Below are 17,212 nucleotides of genomic sequence, written 5' to 3'. Positions count from 1 at the left end.
AGATCCCGACGGTAAGTTTCTAGTCGGCGTTCCAGTACGGCGGCCGACCGTGACACGCCGCGTCAGTGTGCGATAGGGCAGCGCGGAGAGGACGTAAATCTGTGCCACGTCTCCGCCACAGGTCCTTTCGGTGTGAACTGGGCCTATGGATATTGCATTGCTTCTCTACCTGTAATGGCAACGCTGCCAAGGGTGCAGAAGGTTAGGTTTTTACATGCTGTACATGTACCTTAGTTGTAATGTTCATAAAAGTTAATAAATATTATTTAAACAATTACCTATGATGTTTACAATAAACATTACACTACCCAAGGTCATTGATTATACACACCTTACGTGACCTGATACTTCTAAAGAAGTAAGTACTTCCTCATGTATGCTCACCAATAGAATAATGGAAATGGGTAAATATAACCACAATTTTTCACGCCTTGTCCCTTTTTTAACAATTACATAGAAAGCGTGCCCAAAACTAGTCATTGAAAGTATTTTTGAAAAATAATGACAGTTGGCTTCAAAATAGCCATTAGAAGTTCATATATTCGAAGCGCGGCACAAAACGTTAGCTGACTGGCTTGACGTCAGCTGCCCGCTCCTAGCACCGCCCACTGTTGCTCGCATGCGGAACGCAGGTAATATCATGTTTGTTGGTTTGTTGTTTAAAATGGATGAAATGGAACCGGAATATCAAAAAGCGGACGTATAAATTTACTGTAGACGTTGAGTCGCTGCACGATTTTATGGCCCTCAATACCCAATTGTCTTTTCCGGCCGCACATGTCACATTGCTAAATGTCTATAATGACTCCTGTCATCAGTGGCAGATTGACATTAATCGTTGTGTGTATAATCAATGCCAAGGTTAATATTAATATTAACCTTGATCTCTACCTGATTTCTTCACTCAACGGTAATGTGTATGTTTAGTTGCCTAGCAATTTGTTGCATTCAACTCTTTCACGTTTGACAACACTGTAGCACAAACGTTGGAAAATATATTTTATTATTTTTGCGTTTTTGGTTATGTTAAGTTTTTTGATCCAAAAAAGATGTCTTTTCGTGGTACTTTCTTATTGTTTAAAAATTTAAACAAAATGCGTCAGCTATTCCTATCAAAGTGCTCCAATTCGAACAGGACCTTTTTGCCAAGTACTCGATTCATTAGTGATGCTAGTTCAAACATTAAACCCATTGGACAACTGGAGCGTAAATTACAGCTAACTTTCACATGCAAGAAGTGTAGCAGTCGAAGTAGTCATTTTATATCAAAGCAAGCATATGACAATGGTGTGGTAATTGTTAAGTGTTCAACTTGTGCAAACAACCACCTCATCGCAGACAATTTAGGGTGGTTTGAAGATCTAAAAGGTAAAAAAAATATAGAAGAAATACTTGCTGAAAGAGGCGAAACTGTAAAAAGATTGAGAAGTAACTTATTACACATAGAGGGACACAGTGCGTAACTTTATTTTTTAAAAAATTTGTAAATACACAATGTACCAAAATATAAGTAGTTAATAAAACTACATTTATAAATGTTATTAATAAAAATTCGTTGCATAATATCCGGTACTAAACATACCCATAAAGGATTTCTTTAATTATAATACTTAGATATTAATCACATAATATTGGCTTCTTTCCCTTACAGTAGTTGTGGCCATCAAACTTAGTAAATACTTAACGTGGCACAGTTAAGTTTAATGATCACTATGTTCAGAATGTCCACTGCAAAAGACTAGACACGTTTTGGTTTGTTAATTACAGCATAAGGCTCATTATTGTATAATTGGTGATCAATGGACTCTTTAGGCATTTTTCGAATCATGGCATATCCTAAATGAGAATCATCTGCAATTCGCACACTCTCCATGGTGGGAACCACTTCGTCATAATCATTAAACGAAGATGGAGATTGTGCAGGTAATACTGGTGCAGTAGGGATCTGTTGGTATTTGGAATTTTTCACATTTAATTTACCGCTCAATCCAAAGAAATTTAAACGATCGTACCTATCATCTACATTCGGGGAGACATTTATAATTTTTGTCACTTTTGGCAAGTTGAGGTGCTCTATGGGTGAATTGTTCGCTTTACGACCCCACGAGACATATTCCTCCAACTCTTCTTCGTCGATATTTTCTGTGTGCTTAATATCGTCCGTTCCTAATGTACGCCAAGCTTCATTTCGAAATTCGACTTGATCATATTTGTTTACTGCTTCGTAATTTGAATGCTTCAAATTTCCTTCTGGTTTTGTTCCAATAAATTTTCTAGGCGGTTTCATTGGAATCACTTTTGTATTGGTGATCGCAGTTAATTTCTTTTCAAATGACGAGTCGAATAAGGAGTTCGCTGTGAGGTTTGAGGTATCAGATTCTATGTCCTGTGCCGAGGATGATGTAGTAGGTGATGGCGGTAATGGTGTATGAGAACGAGCTTCCATTCCTAATGTTGCTTGAAATTGATTATCCCCACAGTCTAAGATAGACGAATTTGCCTCGTTGATTAGCAGTTTCTTCATAGATTTCATTTTTGAAGCAACACATCTAGAATAAAATCTAGCTAAGTAAGAGCCGAGGTAAGAGCCAAACCTGAACTAGACTTACCTGAATATTGCTTTTTGATTAGAATGTTCTAAATGAAATATTCCTTCCCCAGATTCACATTTGCGACCCGCTTCAAATGTAAATTTGCCTTCACGATATCCGTACCTTCGTATAAATCTATATGGCCAAGTATACAATAGTTTATTAGTTTCATTATCACGTATCTGAATTGCTGTCGCATTTAACACCAATATGTAGTTTTCCGGATATAACCCGCATCTTTCAGATGCTTCAGATGCATGCAATGTAACATTAAACATTTCATCGCTGGAAGAGCAATAGAGATCATTATCTTCTTCAATACTAGTTATTCGAGAAGTTTCATCCTTGAAGGCAACCGATTGAAGTGCAGCTAACCATTCTTTTAATGATTGCTGTGTGATAGTGTTAAATTCATAACTAGCCGTTTTGGTAATCAACTGAAACGCTGTTTCATGTTTTTGAGCTATTTTAACACAATTTTCTAGTGTAATTATTCTCGACGATGAGTTTTTAGTTATTGAATTTTCATCCACCCCATCATATATTTCTAATCTTTCGATGCCAAATTTGCTTGCTTTATATAACTGACAGAATCTCTGATGCCAAGTTTTCTAAAGAGAGAGAAGCAACAATGAGGAAAGTTACACATGGAAGTATTCAAGTTATCTAACCTTAATTAACAGTTTTGCCTGTGGAGGAAGTAACAATAGACCAGAGAAAACTGGTTTATCTTGATCCATTTCTTTTGACCACTAAATTAATGAGTAAAATTGCAGTAGAAGGCAACATCTAAACAAAGTAAAAAGTTGTCACTGTCTCACCACAACATAATTTCGCAATGGTGTTTCGATAACACCTAACAACCAACGGTATCCGGTCGTATTTGTCATATAGATCTGATAAAGAATGTGTAATGGGTATTTCCTCCCAAATGATCTACATAATTTTGTTTAAATTTTGAATAACGACAAGTTTTGACAATACAAAGACATGGAAATGACAGAAGACACAAAATGACAGTAGTAAAACTCGTAGGTAGTCACTCACAACACGCCAACGTCGACCGACGCCCCGAGTCAGAAGGTTTTGGTTTGAAAGCCACGAAAAACTAATTTTGATTCATAGATATATGAGCGGAAGGTAAAATAAAGGAAAACTCCCTACGAGAGGTGAAGTAATTTCCAAGGAAACGCAAATTGATTAAAGTGAACTAGAACAAAATTAACCTCAATAGTCTACAGCAGCCAATGAATAAAGATTCTTTATTCATTGACAGCAGCCATTCTAACCAGAACCGGAAATGAATGCATTTATCCATTTATAGGCCCCTCACTAGAAACCCCACCGTTATAGATTGGTTCGCTTTTATGAAAAACAGCGTTTTAAAGAGTTCTATTTTTATAGAGGCATTTCAGACAACATTTGGGCAAATAGACGTTTTTTACTAATTTGGACCTGCTGAACACGAATATCGATTTTGGCACCTCGATATCTGGACCGGAACCTCATAATCCATCATGGTGGCCAATTTCCGGAAATACAATCAATATCAAAATCAATATTTTTACTTTTGTGAACGATTTGTCCGATCTGAAAACTGATTATAACGATATTTCTTACGCACGGCACGATAAATACAGTGGATAAATCACAAAACTGTACAAGGTTGGCTCGCATATTTTAGGCGGCGTCTTTTCTCTACGTCAGATAGCTGATTCAATATATAGTCCGAGAGCTCGTAGACATTTTTGGGTAGGTATTTGAGGCACCCTGAAAACTTGTCCAACACTTCTCCAATAATGCTCAAACACAGAAATGCAGACCTGGCTGAGTAGTGGCGGGCTAACACTTTGCCAGGGGCCTTCAAAGTTTGAAAAAAATAATGTCATTGATTTGTGAATCAATTTCAGACATATGCAGACATACCGCATACGCTAAAACGCTGCAACAACTATCAAGTATACGAAATCGATAAAAAATCTTGTCTGAAATTGATTGACAAATCAATGGCGCAAGCCCAAGGGACTCCTGATTTGAAGTGTATACTGACCGCAATAAATACATGAACACCCAGTGTACTTTGATCACTTTTGACGAAAGTTTTAGGAGAATTGTCTTTATTTAGGCATAAGAAACGATCCAATTTCAACATGATACAATTACAACTAATTCAGACGACACTAATAATGTGTAGATCATCTACTATACTTCTTACGCACTGATACTCGACTCTGGGCATACATTCTTTTTTCAAACTTTGAAGGCGCCTGGCAAGGTGTTAGCCCCGCTTCTACTCAGCCAGGTCTGCATTTCTGTGTTTGGGTATTATTGAAGAAGTGGTGGACAAGTTTTAAGCGTGCCTCAAATACTTACCCAAAAATGACTACCAGCTCTCCTACTAATAGTTTCCACCGGTGCGGTGGTGCGTGTCGCGCTTTGTTCGGTATAAGAGCGAAGTCACTACCAGACGCCCGTTTAGGAGAAGGGACACGTCCTTGGTCGTGACCCCGTTACCATTTACTGATGATTGCTGTTGGAAAGAAGTTGTAAATGGCCACATTCCTATTCTCACAACGTTAGAATAAATTCCGAGGGCTCTATTTAGGTTCGGCCTTAAGTAGGTCTTTATGGTTGTAAAAAGGATTGTTCGTCAAAACTTTGTAATGTCCCACTCGTAGGCGCAAACCATCTAATAATAAAACAGCTTCTATAATTAATTTCTACATTCTGCATTTCCTCCACAGTTTCGGCAGTCTCAAAAGGCTCTTTTTGAAAGTCCCTTGAGTCATCCATCATACTTTGATTATACACACCACCTGTGTATACCAATGGTAAAGTATTTCGCTCATATAGACATGCCGCAACGTCGGAAAGTTTCGCCTATCGATTACTACGTAGGTATGGTCTTTTAGCATATGGCGATTGCGTAATGTTATGAAAAGTGGAGTCTCCATCTATTATTTGCATTATAAAACGAAATAATAATGGAATCCGGTTAAAATGAAAAATGGATAAACGGAGGAAACCTTGTGGCCCTAAGGTCTCATAATAAAGGCTTGATGTTTATTTTCAAGTCTTCTTTAAAACATTGTTAATAAAAATATACTTAAATTATTACCAATATTATGTTGAAGGTAAGTATAAGACTGAAACACCTCAATTAATTGATTAACCCCCATTTTAAGGAAAAAGGGCAGGTAAAATTTGAGGAAAAATGGCCTTATATGAGACCCGTTGTATTAAAATTACTCAAACAAGAAGCAGTCTCTCAACCGGAGTGGCAAGAGCTATTTTATTCGGTGCATCTAGTATGTTTGTGGGACGAAAAAGGACCCATAAAAATTAGGGACCATCTGCACGAAGATATTGTGCAATTTATAAAGGAGGCGCAGATTCGAGTTTTAGCACAAAGAGAAGAGCAAGCTTTATTAAAAGCTTATATTGCAGAATGGCGGAAGTTTTTTACACAATGTAATTATCTACCCACTCCCTTTAGGCAATTGGAATCCGCACTGCAGGGTAAACCCGCTTCTGGTACTTCTAATGTCCAAACAAGCAGCACTAAAAAAAATCAGCATGATGACAGTATAGTGCGTAAATTGATGCTGGACTCGTGGAACGAAAGCATATTTAGTAATATTAAACATCGACTGCAAGAAAGTGCAATGAAATTAGTGCAGGCAGAACGAAATGGAGAAGCGTTTGATTCTCAATTGGTCATAGGTAAGTTCTCTACCTCGCAACGTAGCAAGGCTACCATCCAAAACTTTCAAAACTAAAATTAAGACATTTTTAAAAAAACAAAGTTTTTACGACATTAACGAATTCTTGAATTGCCAATGGTCTTCATCCGATTTCAATGTAAGTTAGTCATTAAATGTTTTTGTCCCTTGTTTTTTATCCTTTTCAGAATTGACGTTTGTAAACAAAAAATTTTTGTGTTAACAACAATAAAAAATGAAATCTACACAATGCAAGATTAAATTTCTTTCTGCTTTCATCCCATTAGAAGATTTCTTACGCGTGTATAATGCTATCAAGGTACAAATGTGTAATCTATACAGATGATGACTTGCATTATGTCACTTGTAGTTACAAGTTTGAATATGAATATATTTCATTCCACATTAAATATGATAGGTATACAGGGTGACAATTTGAAAACTTACCACCCCCCATATCTTAGTAAATAAACGAGATATTTAAAAAAATCAAAATCCGTTTCGGTAATTCGGAGCGGGAATCACAATGACATAGTTGGCGACGCACCCCCTCACACCTCCTGCGCCCTAGCCACCCCAACTTTTAAATCTTAAATAGTGACTCCTCATGTGTGATACGTCATTGGAAAGCTCTGAAAAAATGCTTTCCAACCATACCAAATAGTATGTATTACATTTAGGTTAGTAATTATCGTGTAAATCAAAAAATAAATATGGAAAATCGTATTTAACTTGAACTTCCAAAGCCGACTCGACAGCAACTCATTTTTGATCGCCAGTTATAATCTATTCTCAAACTCTTGTCGAACCTTTTCAAATGTTGGTTTTGCAATATTTCGACATTCTTGAATTATTCTCTGTCTTAGTTCGTCTATGTTCGCCGGTTGCGGTTTAAATACGACAGATTTCAAATGTATCATATTAGTTTATTTTTTGCTTTGCACGATAATTACTAAACCTAAATGTAATGCTATTTGGTATGGTTGGAAAGCATTTTTTCAGAGCTTTCCAACGACGTATCACACATGGGGGGTTACTATTTAAGATTTAAAAGTTGGGGTGGCTGGGGCGCAGGGGGTTGGAGGGGGTGCGTCGCCAACTATGTCATTGTGATTCCCCCTCCGAATTACCGAAACGGATTTTGATTTTTTTTAAATATCTCGTTTATTTACTAAGATATGGGGGGTGGTAAGTTTTCAAATTGTCACCCTGTATATACTTTTGTATTTTTTAATTTGCAGTTGTAAGAATTTGATTTTATAGATATTTTCGGAAAATTACTTCTCATCAAGAAGTGATAAGTTGTGGTCATAAATTGGGTAATACTCCTCTATTGTACTGTTGCTTGTAAATTAACACAAAATATGTGAAGAAAATAATCAGGCAAGTTACAATTGTACATCCCGAGGGGTGAGACACTCCTAAAAATTGGTACACTTATTTACAAATACACTTCTATTTCCCATATAGCATATATAGCAATAGCCATGACTTTTGTTGTTTTATAAATTGCTACTAATAACAGAAATGTTGAAATTTATTTTTAAATTTGCGGGTAGACCAAAAGCTTAATAAAACATGTAAAAACGTTTTGTATACACTTTTTATCTCTGAACAATTTTAAACTCTACAGTTTTTTCTGTAAAACGTACAGGAGGGCAGGATATTGCATAAAACTAATTTTCCATGTTAAATTCCTATGTTCCTACTTACCGTGCACCACCGGTCTAGTTTCAACAGTCGGGCCGTTGTGACACATGCGGGGTGCGTAAAAGGTGAATCAACTGATTTGTTTTGCTCGCAGCTACGTTGTTGATTTGTCACTATATCTCCATCGGGTTAGTGCTCGCGTACTGCCTGCGTAAGATTCAATTTGGGTCAATTATCCGCAACAACACTGTCTCTCTATTTACTATATACAACTGTGGTATTATATAATTTATTGGATTTTCAGTGTTTAGGTATACAGGATGTTACATATAGGTATGTAAAAAATTGGGTGGGAGAGCGGATCAAAACAAGTACTTTTTCCAAATAAACCGAGAGTCCAATGTGTTTCGTTTGGGAGCCACCCCCAAAAATGTGGTGAAATTTGCATTTCTTCTTTAATTTTTTTCTTAGCAACCGTCAGATTTAGAAAGACTGGCGACACGTTTTTTAATAGGTTGTCCGATGTGCCCTTTCCTATTTTGCAAATATTTTTTCAAAATTCCCCCTAAATTGGGGTGTGAAAGAAATTCTGATTTCGACGAAATTTGGTGTCTGAACATGAAAATAACAAATCTGAAATTAGTTTTTGAAAATTCGAAAAAAATCCACTACAATTCTTGGCCGGACAGAAAAATGGAGAGATTTCCACAAAATTTGTTGTGTACATACTTGGTGAGTTAAGTAACAAAATTGCCGAACAGTTTTTTTAAATCACTTTTCAAACAAAGGTACATATACTCATTTGAAGACTGGGCCTTCAGGTCACAAACTGTCTCCCGTCTACTAGTGAGTCATCTAATATCGCATGTAGTCAATTGAAAATGTCGCAAATAACAAAAAAATAACGAGCTGCTATCAAGTTGCCTTTGGAAGTTCAAGGTCAGTACGATTTCCCATGTAAACAAAAATTACAAAGGTGACTCGACAGCAACTCATTTTTGATCTCATAGTATATATGACTTCCATGCTGTTTTCTTATCTTTTGTCAGCTCGTCCTTTTGACGTGTTTACTGGATTTTCTCATCCCACATATTTTCTCTTTCGTCTAAGGTGCAGTTAGTGTGTTTATGTTCGAAATTTCTATCCCTATTTCTAGTTTTACTTTACGTAGCGTTGTGCTTGTGTACAGGTGCACCATCTTGTTCACAACTTTTGTTTTTTTTTTGTGTGTCGTACATCGTCGTATTCATAATAAAAAATGCTACTCTATGCAGTATGTACTTTTGCTACGTGCCATATAAAAAAATAAAGTTGATGTTGATTTTTCCGAAACGAAATTTTTTCGCCTGCCCTGTATACTGTTGACATTCTAATTGTACAGGGTGTCTTAAATTGATAACATGGTTATCTTTGTTATTATTCTACTTACAGATTCGGTTAAATTGGCAAAGTTATGTAGTTTTTGATGCTAATGGATATTCCGACGCAATATTTTGAAAAAAATAAGTCGTTTCGTAGATAAATAATTGGAACAAAGTGAAAATCGCCATTTATTAAAAGTTCTAATATTTTGGTAACGAAGAGAAGCTATCGAAAAAAGTTTCAAATAAAAGTTGCAAGATTGGATGGGATAAATTCCATGGGAGTAAAAAAAATTGGTTTAAAATGGCGGTTTTCGAGATATTTACATCAACTTCCTTGTTTTAAATTGACGCCATATTGAAGTTTTACGTCATTTGATAGGGAAAAAAATTACACAACCAGTGATACTTTTTTATTCTGGAATCAATTTTGCATTTATACCTCGGAGTTTTTATGGCAATAATTCCATGGCCGTGTCGATGGTGACTATGCGAGATAATAAACGAACGAATTTGGTTTTAATCACAATCGGCCATGGGATTATTGCCATAAGAAATACATTGTAAACGCAAAAATGCAAGGTTGAGTCCCAAATGAAATACCAAGTGTTTAGTATCACTGGTTTCCGCAACGGGAGAGATACAATGTAGGTTAAATGGGAACAAAATTGTCCCTTTTTGTGACTAACAAAACGCAATTTTGACATTTTTAGTTTTTTGGTGATATCCCAGTCGCGTTTTTTTTATTCACAAAAAGGGGCACCTCTGCCCCCATTTAACCTACTCTGTATCTCTCACTGTTGCGGAGAGTCCAATGGCGAGCCATTAATTTGAACCACCCTGAGCATATTCAATTGACCACAATAAAGTTTCAATCACCTTTTTATGAAGGTCCATTAATCTCATATGGATAATTGATATATCCGTTGTTTGTTGCAGGCGTCAGGGAGTCGTATGTAAACTTGTGTTCCAACACAGACGACAAAATGCAAATATACAGGGAAAACTTTGAAGCAGCTTACATACAAAGTACAGAAACTTTCTATAGACTAAAGGCACCCGAACAGCTATCAACAAACGGGGTTCAGGCGTATATGAAATACGCTGACAATAAGCTACGAGAAGAAGAAGGTAGAGCACAAAGGTATTTGGAAGCTGGAAGTAACGGCGTCATTCAGTGCTGTGTTAAAGTATTAGTCGGAAATGCTTTATCTGCAATTTTGGCGGAATGTGCTCCACTCATAAGAAGTGGAGAAACCGATCGACTGCATCTTATGTTCCGCTTGTTGGAAAGAGTACCAGACGGCGTCCTACCGATGCTGCGTGAGCTGGAATCGCACATTACGTCCGCTGGTCTAGCCGACATGATCGCGGCGGCGGATATAATTACACAAGATTCAGAGAAATATGTCGAAAGATTATTGGAATTATTTAGAAAATTTAGTGCTTTAGTGCGGGACGCATTCATTGATGATCCGCGATTTTTAACCGCTCGCGATAAAGCTTTTAAGTCTGTCGTAAACGATACTACTGTTTTTCGATTGGAGCTTGGAACAGGCAAAAATGCGAGTACAAAAGTTGTAGCACCGGAAAGTAAGTGTCCCGAGTTGTTAGCGAATTATTGTGATATGCTTCTAAGAAGGACTCCATTGTCTAAACGTCTTACTAGCGAAGAAATCGAATTGCGGTTAAAAGATGTACTGTTAGTGCTAAAATATGTAGCTAATAAAGATGTCTTTATGCGATATCATAAAGCACATCTTACTAGAAGACTCATTTTAGATGCAAGGTAAGATAGTTACATTTCCATACTTCCAAGGTCGCGACTTTGCGTTGTTTAGAGGTTTTTAAATGCAGAAAGGGAGCGCGTGATACATATCTCATTTTAAAGTTCTTATTATCCACAGTTCACCTTCCTAGTTCCAAGTCACCGCTCTAATGCTAATTGTTTGTTTCTTAATTGTTTAATTTGATACAATACATTTTGACGAAGCGCCATTTTAGATGGGGCCATAGACATATGACATCTATGGGTTACACTAGAAACTTAAACTTTGGAGGTGAACTGAGGATAAAGAGACTTTCAAAATGGCGCATGGTCGCTATCTTACAAGTTTGAACTGTCAATTTTACGTCAAGAGATAGTTTTTTATATTGGGGATTTACGATAACTCAACCGTTTGAACCGGATTGGTAGAAATCACCATAGAAACAATTGTGGTACCTAATAATTGCAACCATAGCAAAATCTACCAACCTGGTTTAACCGGTTGAATTATTGTAAATCCCCTTTATTGTGCCATTATAAATATAAATGGAGTAGTACCTAGAACACTCACTAGCAAGGGTTTCCTGTCTCCACTTCATCAAGCGCTCCAGACAGAATGTGGGTACGATGTGACATTAAAGCATCAACTATAAACCCAAATATTTCTATTTCTAGAAATGATATCATTAAAATGAAAAATGTCAATACATGGAATGTATAGAATTTTATGTACAGTTTAAAAATGAAATAATATATAGGGTGTTGGCATCAACTCCGGTATAACCAAAAATGCCACAACTTGAAAATATTTTTGATGAATTCCTCATATTAACAGTAGTATATTGCCAAATTTTCCAAATATTATACGGTCTTCTTTTCGAGATATAGATAGCCGGCACATGGAAACATTAACTTTGGAAAAGATTTTGTTGCACAATTCTATTTTTGAGCTATGTTGTGAAAAATATGTAAAATTGCTAATAATATATTGTATTTTAGTGCCGATAGTGAAAAAGAAGAAGATATGGTTGAATGGTTGAGAGAAGTAGGCATGCCTGCAGATTATGTAAATAAATTAGCTCGTATGTTTCAAGACATTAAAGTGAGTGAAGATCTGAATGGTCAATTTCGTGTATCCACCGCAAGACATGATGCGATAAACATAAAAATTTTAAATGCTGGTGCTTGGGCCCGTGGTTCCGAAAGAGTAACTGTTAGTTTACCTTTGGAATTAGAAGACTATATTCCCGAAATAGAAGAGTTTTATAAAAAGAAACATTCGGGAAGAAAGTTACAATGGTTTGTCTGCAGTTTTATAAATAAATATTATTAATTCATATCTTTTACAGGTATCACCATATGAGTAATGGAACTATAACTTTTGCAAATAGTGTGGGTCGTTTCGATTTAGATGTAACTACGTTTCAAATGGCCGTATTATTTGCATGGAATCAGCGACCGTTTGAAAAAATAAGTTACGAAAATTTACGTTTAGCAACAGAACTTCCTGATGCTGAACTACGAAGAACATTGTGGTCCTTGGTGGCATTCCCTAAACTTAAGAGGCAATTGTTATTGTTTCAACCTATAGTGAATGCACCAAAAGATTTTATGGAGCATACTGTCTTTTGGATTAATCAAGATTTCGCGTTGGTAAAAAATGGTAAATTACAAAAAAGGGGCAAAGTAATGATCACATACCAATTAAATAGACATTTTTATCACATTTTGTTTTAGATTAATTTAATTGGTAGATTGCAATTAAGCACTGAAAGGTCCCAGATAGAAGACAATCAATCGATTGTACAATTGAGAATATTGCGTACTCAAGAAGCGATTATTAAGATTTTAAAAATGAGGAAACGAATCACTAATGCAGCGTTACAAGCGGAATTAGTGGATATTTTAAAAAATATGTTTTTACCATCAAAGAAGATGATAAAAGAACAACTCGAGTGGTTAATTGAACATAAATACATGAAGCGAGATGATGATGATATTAATACTTTTATTTATATGGCCTAATTGTTATTAAAACATTTTAAAAAGTTTTTTTTGTTCTCATTTTCAAATACACCTACCGGGCACAAGAATAGCTGGCCGTACACAGAAGTTGATCCTCCGGGTGGAACTGCGACCAATAAATGTTAGTTTTATGCGTCACTGACAGACAATTCTGTCCTGGTTAAATCTAGCGCACGCTTACCATTGAAATAAAGCGCTTACCCACTGACTTACAAACAAATCTGTACTTTTGAATCATGTCATTTAGTTCAGTTCATTCAGTTGTGATTCTTGATTGAATAAATGTAATGAATTTATGGGTTGCTTTTGTTTATTGCATATTGCCTTTGAATATGAAAACTTAAGAAAAAATAAACAACTTGATTCTGTTTAAACTTGACGGCATTGAATTTATATTTACCAAGTGCGACTGCGTGGCTCTTTGTGTATACATAATTGCCATAACGGGGTTTTAAGAAAATAACCCACTGACAGGAGTATTATATTGAGGGACCAGGTTTACCATATAAGTGGAATTCCGACCTTAGACTCTTTAAATTAATGGGAACGGGAGAAGTGTGGTGTAATCTTTTATCAAGAATGAGAATGTATTCCCATTGAAATAGTTATATACAACGTGTATAGACCATGGATCCAGTTACCAGCTATTTAACGATTCGGGCGCAAAAATTTTATTGGGGTCTGTCTGACCTTGACTACAGTACATGCTCTTGTGACGCGCTATTTTAATTGGTCAATTTGAATTAACGCGGAGTGTCGTAATCAGTGCCAGAATGTCGGGCAGGGCTGAAACACATGTAGGAATGGTGAAGAAAACAGCATTCCCATCCTTAACATACGAGTACTTAATTTTACATTAAAAAATTATCTTAGTGGAGTTACTTCAGATCAATCATCTTGTTCGCAACCAACAGAGATATTATTGTTCAGCGACATTGAAGTATTGTTATGGACAGAGACTTTATTTATATTCGACTTGACTTCAGGATTGTTGCTAGTAGTATATTCAGTGTTTGAAACAACCAATGGTTCGTAAAATATCGGAGGTTGAACATTTTCCTCATGGAATTTAAACTTACTGGAAGATCAAAATTGCTTCATCAAAATTTGGATAAACTGTTGCTTAATGTTTGCAAAACCGATGAAATTTCCCACTGGGACAAGTACAAAATCCAATATTGCCATCGACATATTGAAATTCAGCTTTGTTGTTCACACTAGGAACTTTGTACATTTTTTTACTAGGACTGACACATTGAATATCTTCATTTTAATTCAGGATGTTTTTTTTAATAAGTTTAGGTAATAATACCAATCTTGAAGTCTTATTTCTCGAGTGAACAAGGTTTCATTCTTCCCTGGTAATACACCTCCGTGCTGAATCCTATGCCGGAATGTTTAAATGCTACCGGGTGAATATTCCCAAATCGAACATAGGGAATTAACATGGGAAAAAGGTTTTTTGTAGATAGTTAATTAGATAAAATAATTAGATAGATAATTGCTGAATTTTTGATAAAATAATGAAAAATACACCTGAAAATAAACTAATTCGTATATCATTAGTTGAGAAAAAAAATCTTCTTTTGTTGGTGTCATATGCCACATAAGTATTTCTTGAATCTGTAAGACAAATGTTAATAGTGTCGTTTATATGTTATAAGAGTAATTATAAAAGTACATAAGTACTGTCATCATATTTTAATTGGCATAATTCAAAAGATTAACCGATCACTAAACATGTTTAAGTAATGCAGAAATTACTTCTCAATGGCGTCAGTTTTGGTAATGTCCTCTCGAATTAGTTCCAATACTTATTAAATGTCTGCATATCCATCGGGAAGTAATTTTGGTAATCTTCAGAGTGATGATTCATCAAATTTTGATGTATCTACACCTGGCGTATTCCGAACAATTTATGAACGTAAATGGTAAAAATGGTACTCATGCAATGCTCGCCAGCATTGATGTTATGCCAATCTCGAAACAGTTCAGCTCTGCAAATGTAAAAACTGTTCCAAAAAAAATATGTAAATGTTTATCAAATAATTCTTCTTGTTGCTTTTATTGCAAATGTGTTGATAAGTGCAGAAACCCATTACAAGCTAAAGGGTCTGACGAAGAGAGCGAAGACGAGAAAGATTTGTGACTGGGTGCCCAAGTACGTGCTGGAAAATTGTAAAATTGACTGTATAAAACTATATATATTTATCTAATAACATCATTATTAAATTTATCTTACACATAAGAAATGTGCATTAAACATGATTTTTGATCGGATTTAGATTTATTCCAAAATAATTTACTTGTAACAAAACAGTTAGAGGTACGACTTTTATCCTTTTACCTTTTTTGTAGGTAAGCTGTAAATAGCCGCTTTAAGCAGTGCTCTAACTATATTACCGTCTTTGAGTTATAAACGATAAAGTGAATCGCCACGCGCGCGACTTTGCCCCCTCCCCCTCATGTGATGCTCACCGCGGAAATGCGACGACATCGATTTTTTTCATCTACTATATGCTCCCAACAATAATCAAAAGTCAAACTGCGTTAGACTTTCAATGCATGCTCAAACCCTTTAGCGCCCGGCCTATTATATTCGTAGTGTTTACATATAAAGTTTCATTTACATATCTTCATAAACAAAAAAAGTTAGCTTTCACACTGCGCATGCGGAAAACCAAAAATATGCACGGAATCCTTGGCCTTTCAAATGAGCCTTATATCGCCAAAATCGGTTCAGTAGTTTAGAAGGAGTACGTGTGACGGACAGACGGGCGGACGTCAAAATGCAGCCAATAGCGATTTTTCACTTTGAGGAAAATACGCTAAAAAATATGAGCTAGAGCAATATGTGCTGCATCAAAATGATGCAAAATTAATACAAAGAGATGGCGATGCATGTATTTTTTATGCTTGATTGTTGGGTATATTTTCCGGAAATGTCACTAGTGACTTTAATGTAACCTACAGTGACTTTATAGAGATGTAACCTAAAGTCCCTATCTAGGGACTTTAATGTAACCATTAATCGGATGCCCTCTAGCGGCAAACCTAGAAACTTAAAAAATAATTTCCAGCAATTTTTCTTGGCCTCTTTTTTTCCCGAACCTAATGTGCACATAACGGTTCCATAGATCCTGTGACCGACACCCTGTACATACATATGTCGTCATGGACTTTTTAGCGGGAAACTTTTTCTCTATCCATTTCCATAGTGTACCTACCTACTTACACTATGCCATTTCGCAGTTTGCCTTGCGTTCTGAAAGCGTAAACGAGACACATTTATCGATGTAACCATTACCTTAGTTAGACTATGAAAGAAATTCCTTTTCTAAGGTTAACACACCAATAATATTGTCGATCCCGAGAATGAGAGTGTAAAAAAGGAGCGATCATGCAAACACTTGCTGAACCAGTGATGTTTTATTATAGGCAAGAATTAGGTAGCTACTTACTTACTAATTATGCGCCCTGGACTGCTATTCTTTTGAGTTCACAGGAATCGAATTAGTGAGAGAAATGGGGCAGAGTTCTCACGCGAATCAAAATAATAAATAATTGGTAACCATAGAGATATACAGTTGGTTAATTACGAAAAAGTTGCGTGTTTTAGGGGTTTTAAAATGATGTTTTAAAAATTTGGAAATTCCGATCAGTTCCGAAAATATTCGAAAATCAATATTTTTACATGGACCGGAAAAAAGTACCTACCTACATAGGTACTGTATTGAGTAGCATTTTTTATTACGAATGCAATGATATATATTATGTTTCTTTATTAGGTAGGTATGTTATTTCAAGGAACTATCCATGAATTATTTTGACATTTTGTCAACGCCTACTACACCAAAATGTTAATAATTTAATAACAAGCCTTTTTTCTGACTTAAATATCTAATAAGGATAACCAATTTTTAATATTTTGGTGTAGCAGGCGATGACAAATGTCAAAAATTCATTGATGATTCGTTTAAATGACATAATAAAGAATCATACTGTGCCATACATTGTTGTATTTGTAGTAAAAAATGCTACTCAATACAGTATGTACTTTTTTCCGGTGCATATACAAATATGAAGTTGATGATG

At 35.8% G+C, this 17,212-nt stretch overlaps 2 protein-coding genes across 2 annotated transcripts; one reads left to right on the top strand and one right to left on the bottom strand.

The window, feature by feature from the left end:
• Positions 1-1,521: 1,521 nt before the first annotated feature.
• On the bottom strand, positions 1,522-3,596 carry LOC116163783 (docking protein 2). Its single transcript, XM_031477900.1, has 3 exons — positions 3,263-3,596; positions 2,610-3,202; positions 1,522-2,549 (listed from the first exon to the last, which is right to left on the bottom strand). The coding sequence occupies exons 1-3, from the start codon at positions 3,329-3,331 to the stop codon at positions 1,739-1,741; spliced, it is 1,473 nt and encodes a 490-aa protein (XP_031333760.1). The 5' UTR covers positions 3,332-3,596; the 3' UTR covers positions 1,522-1,738.
• Positions 3,597-5,547: 1,951 nt separating this feature from the next.
• LOC116163583 (cullin-5) lies at positions 5,548-13,143 on the top strand. Its single transcript, XM_031477593.1, has 6 exons — positions 5,548-5,725; positions 5,777-6,314; positions 10,264-11,113; positions 12,092-12,391; positions 12,442-12,778; positions 12,830-13,143. Exons 1-6 carry the CDS (start codon positions 5,717-5,719, stop codon positions 13,115-13,117), a joined length of 2,322 nt encoding a protein of 773 aa, XP_031333453.1. The 5' UTR covers positions 5,548-5,716; the 3' UTR covers positions 13,118-13,143.
• The last annotated feature ends 4,069 nt before the right edge of the window (positions 13,144-17,212 follow it).

The sequence above is a fragment of the Photinus pyralis genome, unplaced genomic scaffold, assembly GCF_008802855.1.
Source record: "Photinus pyralis isolate 1611_PpyrPB1 unplaced genomic scaffold, Ppyr1.3 Ppyr1.4_LG2, whole genome shotgun sequence".
NCBI lineage: Eukaryota > Metazoa > Arthropoda > Insecta > Coleoptera > Lampyridae > Photinus > Photinus pyralis.
The sequence above is the reverse complement of the archived record's forward strand: the minus strand, read 5'-3'. Positions and strand labels throughout refer to the sequence as shown.

Bases quoted from the DNA above. Each gene is read 5' to 3' on its own strand.
- LOC116163783 (XM_031477900.1), bottom strand. From the start codon at position 3,331: ATGGATCAAGATAAACCAGTTTTCTCTGGTCTATTGTTACTTCCTCCA. The intron at 3,203-3,262 runs GTTAGATAACTT...CTCTCTCTTTAG, and splicing joins AGGCAAAACTGTTAATTAAG to AAAACTTGGCATCAGAGATT. The intron at 2,550-2,609 runs GTAAGTCTAGTT...ATTTTATTCTAG, and splicing joins AATCAAAAAGCAATATTCAG to ATGTGTTGCTTCAAAAATGA.
- LOC116163583 (XM_031477593.1), top strand. The intron at 6,315-10,263 runs GTAAGTTCTCTA...TGTTTGTTGCAG, and splicing joins TGATTCTCAATTGGTCATAG to GCGTCAGGGAGTCGTATGTA. The intron at 12,779-12,829 runs GTAATGATCACA...ATTTTGTTTTAG, and splicing joins AATTACAAAAAAGGGGCAAA to ATTAATTTAATTGGTAGATT.